The following is a 12,641-nucleotide window of genomic DNA, read 5'->3' on the forward strand; positions in this document are numbered from 1 at the left end:
CTCTGATTCAACTCCAATCGGTGTTTAATTTCAACGACTCCTAATTTCAACGCCTACTAGTTTCAACTTACATCGATAACACTAACATCGATCACATCGATATCTGGTATAGTCTATAAGATTTATGTGGCAAGGATCGAAGGGGCCACATAAATTCTCCTTCGAGCCGGATTGAAGAAACAGCGGATATGAAGACTAGGAGCATGAAGTCCGTAGAAACTCGCCCAACGCCGACCGCCGCCGAGTCGGCACCCGCCGCCGCCGCCGCCGTCGCCCCCGTCGTCACGACTACGTCGACCACCGCCGCGTCAACGTCAGTCACGGCCGCCGTTAGGACTGCGCCGACCACAGCCGCGTCGACGCCAGTCACCGCCCCCCCGCTGACCAGGAAACCCAGCACAAGCCGTACAGCCACGGCTACCAGCACAGAGGACAGCTCGGGCACTACCGCAACGACGACGACGGGAACCGCCACTACTACGACGACTGCAACGACGACGGAGGAATCTACGGGGGAAAGCACGCACGACACGACACTACGGCCCAAGTCGGTGAAGCGTGCACCGACAGCGCCGCGTTCCTCAGCGTCGAAGGGACGTCGCCTGGCGCTGCTGAAGGCTAAAGAAGAATTGTTGAAGAAGGAAGTGGAGCTAGCGGCGGCGAAGATCGCCACATTAGAAGCGGAATCAGACGACGACGATACGGATATAGTCAGCGTGAGCGAAATGCAAGAGCGCACCAAGACGTGGGTGGACCAGCTTCCCGCCGCCGAGGAAGACCCGTCCCCCCCGCAGCCGTCCGCCGCCGCCGCCGTCCCCCCCGCTGCCGCCGTTTTCCCCGCTGCCACCGTAAAGGATCATGAGAAGCCGAAACACAGGAGTATAGAAGAGAAGCCAACAACTTTCGATTACAGTCAACTAGCGACAGCGATAGCATCGGCCGCACGAGCAGTACCAGCCGCCATCGCCCCGCGCTCCGTGCCTGAGCTGCCCATCTTCAGCGGAGCGTCGAGTGAATGGCTAGTTTTCAAGACCGCCTATGAAGAGACTGCAGTATATTTGACGGAGCAAGAAAACTTATCAAGACTACGTCGGAGCCTTCGGGGAGCAGCAAGAGATGCCGCCCAATGTTTATTCATCGGTGCAACCACGACTGCCGACGTGATGCGATTGCTGTCTACGCGCTTCGGGCGGCCGGACGCCCTCGTCATGGCCGAACTGGAGAAGCTGCGGGCCCTACCACGTCTGACCGAATCACCGAGGGACATTTGCACCTTCGCCACGAGGATATCAAACATTACAGCAACCATCAGGGCATTGAAGAAGACACATTACCTGCATAACCCGGAAGTAGTTCGACACGTAGTGGAGAAGATGCCGTCAGCACTGCGATATAGGTACTACGATTTTGCGGCCGAACAAGATGAAGAGGAACCAGACTTGATGAAGCTAGCAAGTTTCATGGAGAGAACAGCGGAGCGGTGCGGCAGCTTCGCGCCCGTGGAAGCCACACCAGTCGTCGACCGGCGGGAGAACGCGTCCGCTCCATTGAGGCGGACAATGAGGACTCACCACATAGAAGAAAAGAAGATAAACGTCACGGCCGGTGACAATAGGAAACAATGTCCAGTCTGCGAAAAGGAAACACACCACGTCACCGAATGTGCAGATTTCAAGAAGACAGAGGTCAACGAGCGCTGGGAAACCGCGAAGAAACATAGGTTGTGTTTCCGCTGCCTGAAACGGAGGAAGTTCGGCCACACATGTCCCACGAGGAGGTGCGACGTCGGCGGGTGCAAGTACTCGCACCACCGCCTACTGCACTCCGAGCCGGAACAACGAGCGTCCATCCACGCGGGAACTCACATAGAAGAAGACCCAGTAATAGCCACTATAGCGTCGACAAGAGAAAGGAAGAATACTACAGCACTATTGAAGATTCTGCCGGTTCGTGTAAGTGGACCTAAGGGGACTCACTGCACGTACGCACTTCTCGACGATGGATCAACGTGCACATTAATAGAGGCGGCGGTGGCGGAACACATCGGCGTATCGGGACCTCCGGAGCCATTTTACATAGAAGGAGTAGCCGGGGCACGAGTGGACGCCGGCGCTTCGAGAAGAGTTACCTTCGACATCAGCGCGCCAGAGGACACGCACAGCTACAGCATCTCAGCGCGCACGATGAAGAACCTGCAGTTATCGCCGCAGAGCGTGCCGGCGTGCGCCGTGACGGGACAGAGCCACCTAGAAGACCTACAAGACCAGCTGACTTATCACCGGGGAACGCCAACCGTATTAATAGGACAAGACAACTGGCAGCTACTCCTGGCACATGAAGTCAGACGCGAGCAAGACAGCCAACTGGTCGCCGCGCGCACGGACCTAGGATGGGTGTTGCACGGAGTGCGGCACACACCGGCGGGAGGCCCCGCTCATCGAGTACATCACGCGAGGATCGTAGAAGATGATCAAGCAATAGAAAAACTGCTTCGAGACCACTTCGCATTGGAAGTCCTAGGAGTGGAACCGAAACATTTCCACACAGAGGAAGAAAGAAGAGCGCTTGAAACACTAGAGAGGACCACTCGCCGCACAAACGAAGGATACGAAACGGGCTTACTCTGGAGGAGCGACGACTACGACCCTCCTAATAGCTACGAAGCCGCCCTGAGAAGACTTCAAGCCATAGAGAGGAAGTTAGATCGCGATGAAGAAATGAAAAGGCGGTACGAGAAGCAGATGAACACGCTGATAGAGAACGGCTATGCAGAAGTCGCGCCCACGCCGCCGAAGGGAAAAACGAAGATTTGGTACTTACCACACTTTGCAGTTATGAACCCGCAGAAACCAGAGAAATTGAGGATCGTCCACGATGCGGCCGCAAAGGTGCGAGGAGTCAGCCTGAACGACATGTTACTGTCCGGGCCGGACCTACTTCGATCCCTACCAGGAGTGCTGATGAAGTTCCGGCAAAGAAGAGTGGCGGTGACGGCTGACATAAAGGACATGTTTATGCGGATCTCAATAAGGACGGAAGATCGAGACATGCAGCGCTTCCTCTGGCGCGGAAATAGAAGAGAGGGACCCCCTGTCGAGTATCGCATGAAGAGTGTAATATTCGGCGCTACTTCATCCCCCTGCACGGCAATCTTCGTGAAGAATAGGAACGCCGAACAATATAGAGAAAAATATCCGGCGGCGGCGGCGGCAATCATCAACAATCACTACGTCGACGACTACTTGGCAAGCTTCGATACGGAAGAGGAAGCAATACAAGTCTCCAGTCAAGTGGCCTATATACATAGCCGCGCCAACTACTATCTACAGAAATGGGCATCGAGCTCCAGACTCGTACTATCATCATTGGCGCCCGAGGCGAAAGAAGACATCGTCAAGCTTGCTCCCGAAAAGATACTGGGAATGATATGGTACCCAGAGCGCGACACGCTGTCCTTCAATATGAATGAAGCCCGGATACCCACCGACATACTACACGGCGAGCGCGTGCCAACGAAGAGGGAAGCGTTACGAACGACGATGTCACTCTACGACCCGCTGGGAATCGCCACGCCCGTGACCATACAAGCGAAGCGCATCATTCAGGACACCTGGCGCACCGGAATAGGATGGGACGACGCGCTGCCTACCCCCGAAGCAGAAGCATGGAAAAAATGGACGGAGCATGCGCGGCGCCTCTCACAACTAGCCGTACCTCGGTGCTATGCCTCGCTCACATGCGCCCGGTTCGTGGAGCTACACACCTTCGTGGACGCAAGCAGCTCTGCCTACGCCGCTGCGGTATACTGGCGAATCGTCGACGAGGACGGGAAAATACACATCTCGCTCATCGCCGGCAAAGGGAGAGTGGCGCCTATCAGCAAGATGACATCGATACCACGACTGGAGCTCCAAGCGGCCGTAATGGGCTGCCGCCTAGCCCGCACAGCGCAAGAGGAACACGACATCAAGCCTGCACGTCGTTACTTCTGGAGCGACTCTAGGACCGTCCTATCATGGTTGCGAACGGGACCACGAGCCTACAAGCCCTTCGTAGCTCATCGAGTCGCCGAGATAGCAGAGGAGACTAAGACAAACGAATGGCGTTGGGTATCAACGAGAGACAACCCGGCCGACGACGCTACACGAGGAACGCCGAAAGACTTCGCCTCCGAGCATCGTTGGTTCCGCGGCCCGCCTTTCCTGTATCGACCAGAAGACACCTGGCCGGCGGAGGACATCTCAGAGACTATTGAACACACAAACGAGGAGAGAGTGCACGCGACGACCGCCGCAGAAAGAACAGGGAAGGCGCTACCCGACATAACACGTTTTTCATCGTGGGCAAAACTACTACGTGTCACGGCGCGTGTCCTACAATTCATAGAAAAACTAAAGGGAAGAGAAAGGTGTGCCGCCGCTAGAAAACGCACCAAGAAACGTGCGGAGGAAGACCCGACGTGGAAGAAGGTACAGGCGCACAGAGAAACGGGACGAGGCACAGGACACAAACATGCGCCGAGACAGCAGAGAAAGATCGTGCCTCTCGCGGCACGATACTTGCATCGCGCACGGCAACTATGGATACGCGCCGTGCAGGAAGAGGCCTTCAGCGCGGAGCTAGAAGCTATAAGAAGAAAGAAGCCCCTGCCGGCCGACAGTCGACTCAAGCAACTGTCGATTATGATTGACGAAGAGGGACTAATACATCTACGCTCGAGGATCGCCGCCGCCGCCGACATCACAACAGAACAACGGGAGCCCGTCATCCTGGATGGAGACCACCGATGGACGCGGCTGTACATCAAGTGGGTGCACACGCAATTACACCACGGAGGGTTTGAAACAACGGCAAATGAGGTGCGACAGCACTACTGGGTGTTGCGCCTCCGCCACGCCGTGCGCAACGAACTGAAGAAATGCCAGGTCTGCCGCATCCGTCGGGCCACGCCAGCCCAACCATCGACAGGCAATCATCCAAGGAGCCGTCTAGCCCATCACCAGCGGCCCTTCACCTACACGGGGCTTGACTACTTTGGGCCCATGACAGTCACCGTGGGTCGCGCACGTCAGAAGAGGTACGGAGTCCTCTTCACCTGCCTAACCACCAGGGCAGTGCACCTGGAACTCGCCGGGAGCCTCAGCACCGACTCTGCAGTAATGGCACTGCGGCGCTTCATAGGCCGCCGCGGGTGCCCCACCGAGCTCTGGTCAGACCAGGGTACCAACCTGCGCGGTGCGGACGTCGAGATGAAGCACGCCGTCGAGGAGGCCATACAACAAGAAGCCTCCGCTCGCTTCATCACCTGGAAGTTCATCCCTCCTAGCGCGCCATTCATGGGAGGCGCGTGGGAGAGACTGGTCCGCAGCGTCAAATCAGCACTAGCCGTGGTGCTGCACGAGCGCGCGCCAAAAGAAGAAGTCCTGACAACGCTACTGGTGGAGGCCGAGCACACCATCAACAGTCGACCCCTCACACACGTGTCGACATCACCGGAGGACCCAGAGGCCCTCACTCCGAACCACTTCATCCTGGGAGGTCCATCACGGGTGCCGATGCCAGGCGCCTTCACGGAGGGCGACGACGCCGGCCGCAAAGACTGGAGGAAGAGCCAACGCCTAGCCGACATGTTCTGGGCGCGATGGGTACGGGAGTACCTACCTGAACTCCAACACCGGCGGGAGCCCCGAGCCAGCAAGGGTTCCATCTCCGTGGGCGATTTAGTATTGATCGCTGACGGCACGCTGCCTCGCAACTCGTGGCCGCGAGGTGTCGTCGTGGCTGCCTACCCCGGACCAGACGGCGAGACGAGGGCGGTCGACGTGAGGACAACGAAGGGGATCCTGCGGCGGCCAACGAAGAAGCTGGTCATCCTGCCAACATCGCCACCCGAGGACGGCGAACCGTAGATGGTCCAGCTGCGCGACGTGGTCATCGAGCTGCGCAGCTGCGGCGGGAGAATATGTTCGCCGTAGAAGCAACAAGAAGCAAATTATGATTGTATTATGATTATATTATGATTGTATAATGATTGCCTAGAAATTGTAAATAGTTTGTAAGTTTTATTTTTAAAAAATAAAGAGAAAGATAGGGACTGAGCGCGGCTTCACCGCTACACACCCCCGCCGCGCCCTTGCCCCGCCCCGCTTAGTGGGCGTTTTCCTATATATACACGCGCGCGGGGACTAGACTCTCATTCTTATTAGAATCACCACACGGGTAGGAGCTCTGATTCAACTCCAATCGGTGTTTAATTTCAACGACTCCTAATTTCAACGCCTACTAGTTTCAACTTACATCGATAACACTAACATCGATCACATCGATATCTGGTATAGTCTATAAGATTTATGTGGCAAGGATCGAAGGGGCCACAATATATATATATACACTTCTCATCAAAAAAATCGAAACACTTCCGTTTTCATTGTTTCTGTCCGAATTTAACACAAAAAAGAATTCATACGATGAAAAAAAATACATAAATGTATAGCTGGCAGTTTGGCCATTACAGTAATAAGCGAAAATTCTAAATTCAAAATTAGAATTTCATTTGTTTATCTTATAAACGAAATGAATCACTGTTTTGAGACAAATGTGTGTTTAGGGTTGGAGTACATTTAGCGTTTAAAAACTAAAAATTGGCGCCTATCCTTAAACTTTTTGTTTTTTATTTCAATACTGTGACTTTGGGACGTCTGAAAAAAGGTTTTTTTTCTAAAACGTATGGATACTTCGCCCACAGAAGCCGCCCAAGTTGTGGCATTGCTGGATTCTGGCCTTAGTCAGCGTGTTGTGGCTGCAAGACTGCATCTAAGCCTGTCATCTGTTCATAGAGTCTATAAACGTTATCGGGAGACTGGTTTGTTCACGCGCCGTTCAGGATCTGGCAGGAATCGGGTCACTTCTGAGCGAGATGATCGATTTATTGTAACAACTTCTTTAAGAAATCGACGCCTTAACGCTTTTCAACTGCAGCAGCGGCTTCGTGTTGTACGAAGGGTGGCTGTAAGTGACTCTACAATTAGAAGAAGGTTGAAGGATCGTGGACTGGTACCGCATAAGCCAGCAAATGGGCCGAAATTAACTGCAGACCATCGAAGAGCGCGCCTTAACTTTGCACGTGAGCACCTAAATTGGTCATACCTACAGTGGAGCAAAGTTCTCTTTTCTGATGAGTGTAAAATTATGCTGTATGGTAACGACGGAAGGAACAAGGTCTACAGAAGAGACGGAGAACGCTATGCACAATGCTGCATTGAAGAAAAGGTCAGCTATGGTGGCGGTTCGTGGACGGTTTGGGGAGGAATCAGCGCCGACGGTAAGACAGAGCTTGCTTTCGTGTCTGGGCCACGTCTGCCTGCACTAAACTGTCATCGGTACGTCGAAGAGTGTCTCGAGCCTCATGTGATGCCCTATGCACATTTTATTGGCAACGGCTTCATATTCATGCACGACAATGCTAGGGCTCACACCGCGGGCGTCGTACGAGATTATCTTAACGAAGTCGATATCTCTATTATGGAATGGCCAGCAAGAAGCCCGGACATGAATCCCATTGAACATCTGTGGGATGAATTAAAGAGACGAATTCGAGCAAGAGATCCTGCCCCAGAAACACTTAGCCAGCTGCAAGATGCAATCCAAGAGGAATGGGACAATATACCACAGCATGTGATCGTGACTCTCATCCGATCGATGAAGAACCGTATGGAAGCAGTAATTAGGGCTCGGGGAGGGAATACAAGTTATTAAATAAACGTTTTTTAGGTTTTTTTTCATTTACGTGTGTTGTTTTATCCATTTCCTTTATACTCCATACGGAATAAAAATGACTCATTTAACAAAATACGAAACCTATGAAAAATTCATTTAAATTTAGAACATTAACATTAAGATTTGATAAGCTCATATTACTCACTATTAAACGACATTTAACATTTATTCCTAAATGTACACATTTTTCTGATAATCCTGACAAAACGTAAACTTGCAAGGTGTTTCGATTTTTTTGATGAGAAGTGTATATATAATCGTGAGATTATGTATTCATATTAATTTGTGTGGATAATATTGTGCAAACAAAAATTGCTACCTTAGTAGTTACACTTATAGTTTGTTTGTAATTATTTTATGTAAGTAATATTATATTTTTTTTATGGTATTCCATTGTATTGTAAATTAGGAACATTTTCCAGTTTAAAGATATTGCAAATAGAATCATTCTACACTAAATAAGAGAAGATTTAATTACCATACATTAAATAATTAATTAATTAGCCACACTAGCATTCCATCTTCTCTGTCTACCCCAATGGGAAACAGGCGTGATCTTATGTATGTATGTATGACATGATGATGATGATGATGATGTATGACATTACTCAAAGAAACTGTACAATCATCGCGACGTGCCGTGGGTGGCACTCGAGGTACCAGGACCACATAATCAGCGAGTATTTGTATAATCCTAACATCTCGGTCAGCACACCCCTCCAGAACTGATTGTCATTGTCAACTTGGACGCGGTACCATGGGTTACAACTCGATAGTTTATCACTGGGAAATGTTTATTGGAATTATTATTTTGGTTATCGTCTAAGCAGACAATCGTTAGATAGATAGATAGATAAAATACTTTATTGAGCACAATGGACACAAAATACAGAGATAAGGACAACATATACAGAAAAGAACAATAGGCGGCTTTATTGGTCATGCAGCAATTTCTTCCAGGCAACCTTTCGATACAGGAAAATTTACTATTTATTTTCGGTAGGTTGTTATTTTGATAAAATATGTATATTACTACTACCACTATCATGTGGGTTGTGAGGTGAATTACCAACTTCATCAACCCTGGTGTCAGGGTTATTATTGAGTCGCCAAAGGCCCTTGACATGTTCCGGAGGTCCCCGGGTTCGAATCCCGGCGGGGACAAATCACAAGAATTCCTTTGACTCCTAGTTTGGTTAGGACATTGCAGGCTGATCACCTGATTGTCCAAAAAGTAAAAAGATCCGTGCTTCGGAAGGCACGTTAAGCCGTTGGTCCCGGTTATTACTTACTGATGTAAGTACGTAGTCGTTACATGGGTCATGTCAGGGGCCTATGGCGGCTCAGTAATAACCCTGACACCAGGGTTGATGAAGTTGGTAATTCACCTCACAATCCACACGATAGAAGAAGACCTATGCTTAAGACAAGTGGGCTTAACAAGAGTTGCGGGTTCAAGTCCCGTCCAAGTCAGAATTTTATGGATTTAATTTTCTCTTTGATGTTTGTAGAGGTTCAAACTTAATTATTATTTATTTTAAACAAAAAATTGTCTACTTCTCCACTGTTTAATGGATATATCATTATACATATAAACCTTCCTCTTGAATCACTCTATCTATTAAAAAAACGGCATCAAAATCCGTTGCGTAGTTTTAAAGATTTAAGAGTACATAAGGATTTAGGGACAGAAAAAGCGACTTTGTTTTATACTATGTAGTGATTTAGCAGAAAATGCATAAAATAGTACATTTAGGTTTACTGCCATTTCAAAAAGGCTATTATGTAAGCTACCACAAAACTTTATAAGTGTGTTTATGGTCATTGGCTAATAACTTTCTAAATACATTTGCGAAGTAGCCTGGTAACTGGTAAACTAACTTAGGCTATTTATGTAGGTATGTAAGTACTTACTTAGGTTTCTCTGATAGGTATGCTATAGCAGACGATTATAGATGGACAAATCCATCAGGATTTGAACACGGTGCATGGGTAAACCCCCGGTAAACAAGAGCAAGGGCCCGTCTTCTGGGTGTGTAGCAGTAGCTGGTTATTTATACCAAAGACATACACACCCCACACACACCACACACACACTTCACACACTACATCCACCACATTCACACACCACTCCATCCGTTCTGCATTTTTGTAATTTTTTAAATGATATTTTTGTTTTGATTTCGTGTGTGGCGTCTTTTTTTAATAAACAATTCTTATCCTATTCACTTATTCACACACGCACACATCTTCATTTGCCATCAGGTGGTTTTGAGGTCAAACGCAAACCTTACTTGATTTAAACAAAAAAGAAAATAAAACCCTTCCCACTTCGCCATCAATCAGCGGCAGCAATCAATAAATTTCATACTTATTGGTTTGCTTACGTTTAATTGTTATAGCCGTACATTGACCACACGCAAAAACAACAATCAAGATACCAAAAGATACTGTTGTAGTAAAAAAGTTTTTAATTACCGACTTCTCAATACTCGGACACAATTGCTCATATGCATTCCGCTTGTAATTGAAAAGCTCTTTGAAGTGGGATCTGCCAGCGATGGAGTACTACCGAGCAATTAGTACGACGAGTGGTACCACCGCAAGCATAAAGTTTAACATGTTATTATTCCTATTCCGACACCCGCATCCTCCAGAGGATGGGGACATAGGAAATAGATAACAGTGGGTAAACAGTGGGTACACTCCATACTAGCGCTTAGTTAGCGCCTGGACTTGTGCATGCTGTCCGAACGCTATTTATTTTTGATGTGATTTATTGTAGCTTTGCCGCAGATATCATTAGCTACTTGATCGGTTAAATGGGGAGCGATCTTAGGGCTCTAATTTGTATCCGTTACCACAACGATATTCTCTCATCGGTCGCACCGCTATACTATACTGGCTTGCAAAAGTAAGTAAGTACTACACTTTTCAAATTTAAAATACGTTCTATAGTAGTTAGAAATTTATAATAAAATACGTTTTATAAATAATTTTGCAGGAAGTGTATTTATTATTCACTACTAGTGACACGATCAGCCTTCACCTGGATACAAGTATTATAACTATAACAGAGTAACAACCGCATGCAAATCTATTCAGTGGTTCTCGAAATAAGCACAAACTTTGTGTTATTGTGTTGATATATATGTAATTATTTTTCTAATAATTAGAAATGTTTAATCGGAGATGTCCTTACAAAAGGTTTAGTACTCCGAACCGGCGTGCGTGTATAAAACTATTGATGAATGTGGAGGAACCAAGAGAAGTGTGTCAGGATCGAAGCGGATGGAATTCCATAGTCTCTGCTTACCCCGGTGGGAAATAGGCGTGAGTTTATGTATGTATGTTATTTCTAAACAAACTCAATTCGATGATCGTGAACTTACCGAAGCGTGCCTTATCAAGGTGTCATATCTTCATTTACACCAGCGATTGTTCTTCCCTTCAAATAAGAAACCCTGCCCGATGAGCATGTAGAACTTTAAAAACCAACCAAACTATAGTACGGAGTGTTCCTACTATTTTATTTTGTCTACGACAAATAGAAAATAAAAAAATAAACCCCATTCGACCGTAGAGACCACGTCTGTTTGTTTTCGCTGTCCAAAAATGCATTCGTCACGCCCTGCAGTGAATAACAATCCACCCTTCGAGACAATTCTTATACTGGTTTGGGTACAAACTGTTTTTGGGTGTCGTAGCATACTAGCATCACGCCCGTATCCCCGAAGGGGTAGGCAGAGGTGTATAGTACATCTTCGTCATACTTAAGGCACCGTTTAGAGCTCGAGCTAGGATTCGAACCGGTGACACTAAAATATCAGTCTTACGCAAAAGGTACAGAGTTAGTTTTATGTACATAAAGCTGCATTCGTGTCATAAAATCGCCAATCGTGCAGGCGACTATATTTAGTGCTCACAATAAAATCCATCAATAAACTTTATTGCACCAACAAAAACGTAAGTAGCACACAACAGGCATTTCGGTCGCATAAAGCAATCACTTCCAGGCAACCATATATCCCTTAGTTTAGTTTAAATGATACAATCATTGATTAAAATATTTTGTTTGGTATATACAACACTAACTCGTATTTTTAAAAACGTACACAAGATAGACAGTCGGAAAAAAGTTTAATAGTTACAAAGAAAGCTGACAAAATTATGTATAAAAAGTTTTTAATTTAAATCCCTAAATTCTATAGGTTTGGAAAAAAAATATTTTAGTACTTATACGTAGTTTTGCAGACCAGAGTATTTAAAGAAACAGCCTAGAAACGATAGATGTATAACGATAGGTTGATGTATTGAAACAAATATATGAATTGTCCTGCAGATGTGTTATTGTTGAAGTAAAGGATTTGAAGATAATCGACCGAAGAAAATCGGATTTAGTTTCGTTTTGTTATAGTTATTGATTCTTTGTTGCCGGTTTATTATTTTCAATGCGTTCATTGTGGAAGAATCTGTCAATATAATCTACTGTGTTGGAGACACTTTGTCATCTTGTCCACAGGGACTAGACTGGACGGTTGAACAGTGTCTTCTTTTAACATAGCACATAACATAGTATCACGCTTGTAGCCCCGAAGGGGTAGGCAGAGGCCACAGGTATTTAGGTTTTTTGGAGGTGAAGAGGTGTTTGTTCTTTTTCTCGTTTGGATTCACAAAACATTATCGATAACTTTTTGATTTGACTTATTTTAGTTTGCTTCAGATGTTAACAACTACTTACCAACCCAGACACTCCAAACTAAAATCTCATTCTTACCGTGTTCTGCTTAACGCGTAAGTGCGAGCGAGAAGCAGTCGGCGCGCTCTCTCCTCTACTCCTTAGCAGCTTACAGCCATTTACGATT

The 12,641-nt window shown here is 47.3% G+C and overlaps 1 protein-coding gene across 1 annotated transcript; it reads left to right on the forward strand.

The window, feature by feature from the left end:
* Positions 1 to 188: 188 nt before the first annotated feature.
* LOC126372701 (uncharacterized) lies at positions 189 to 5,909 on the forward strand. The gene has a single exon (XM_050018548.1). It carries the CDS (start codon positions 189 to 191, stop codon positions 5,907 to 5,909), a length of 5,721 nt encoding a protein of 1,906 aa, XP_049874505.1.
* Positions 5,910 to 12,641: the final 6,732 nt, after the last annotated feature.

Source organism: Pectinophora gossypiella, chromosome 14 (assembly GCF_024362695.1).
Source record: "Pectinophora gossypiella chromosome 14, ilPecGoss1.1, whole genome shotgun sequence".
In the NCBI taxonomy this organism is placed as follows: domain Eukaryota; kingdom Metazoa; phylum Arthropoda; class Insecta; order Lepidoptera; family Gelechiidae; genus Pectinophora; species Pectinophora gossypiella.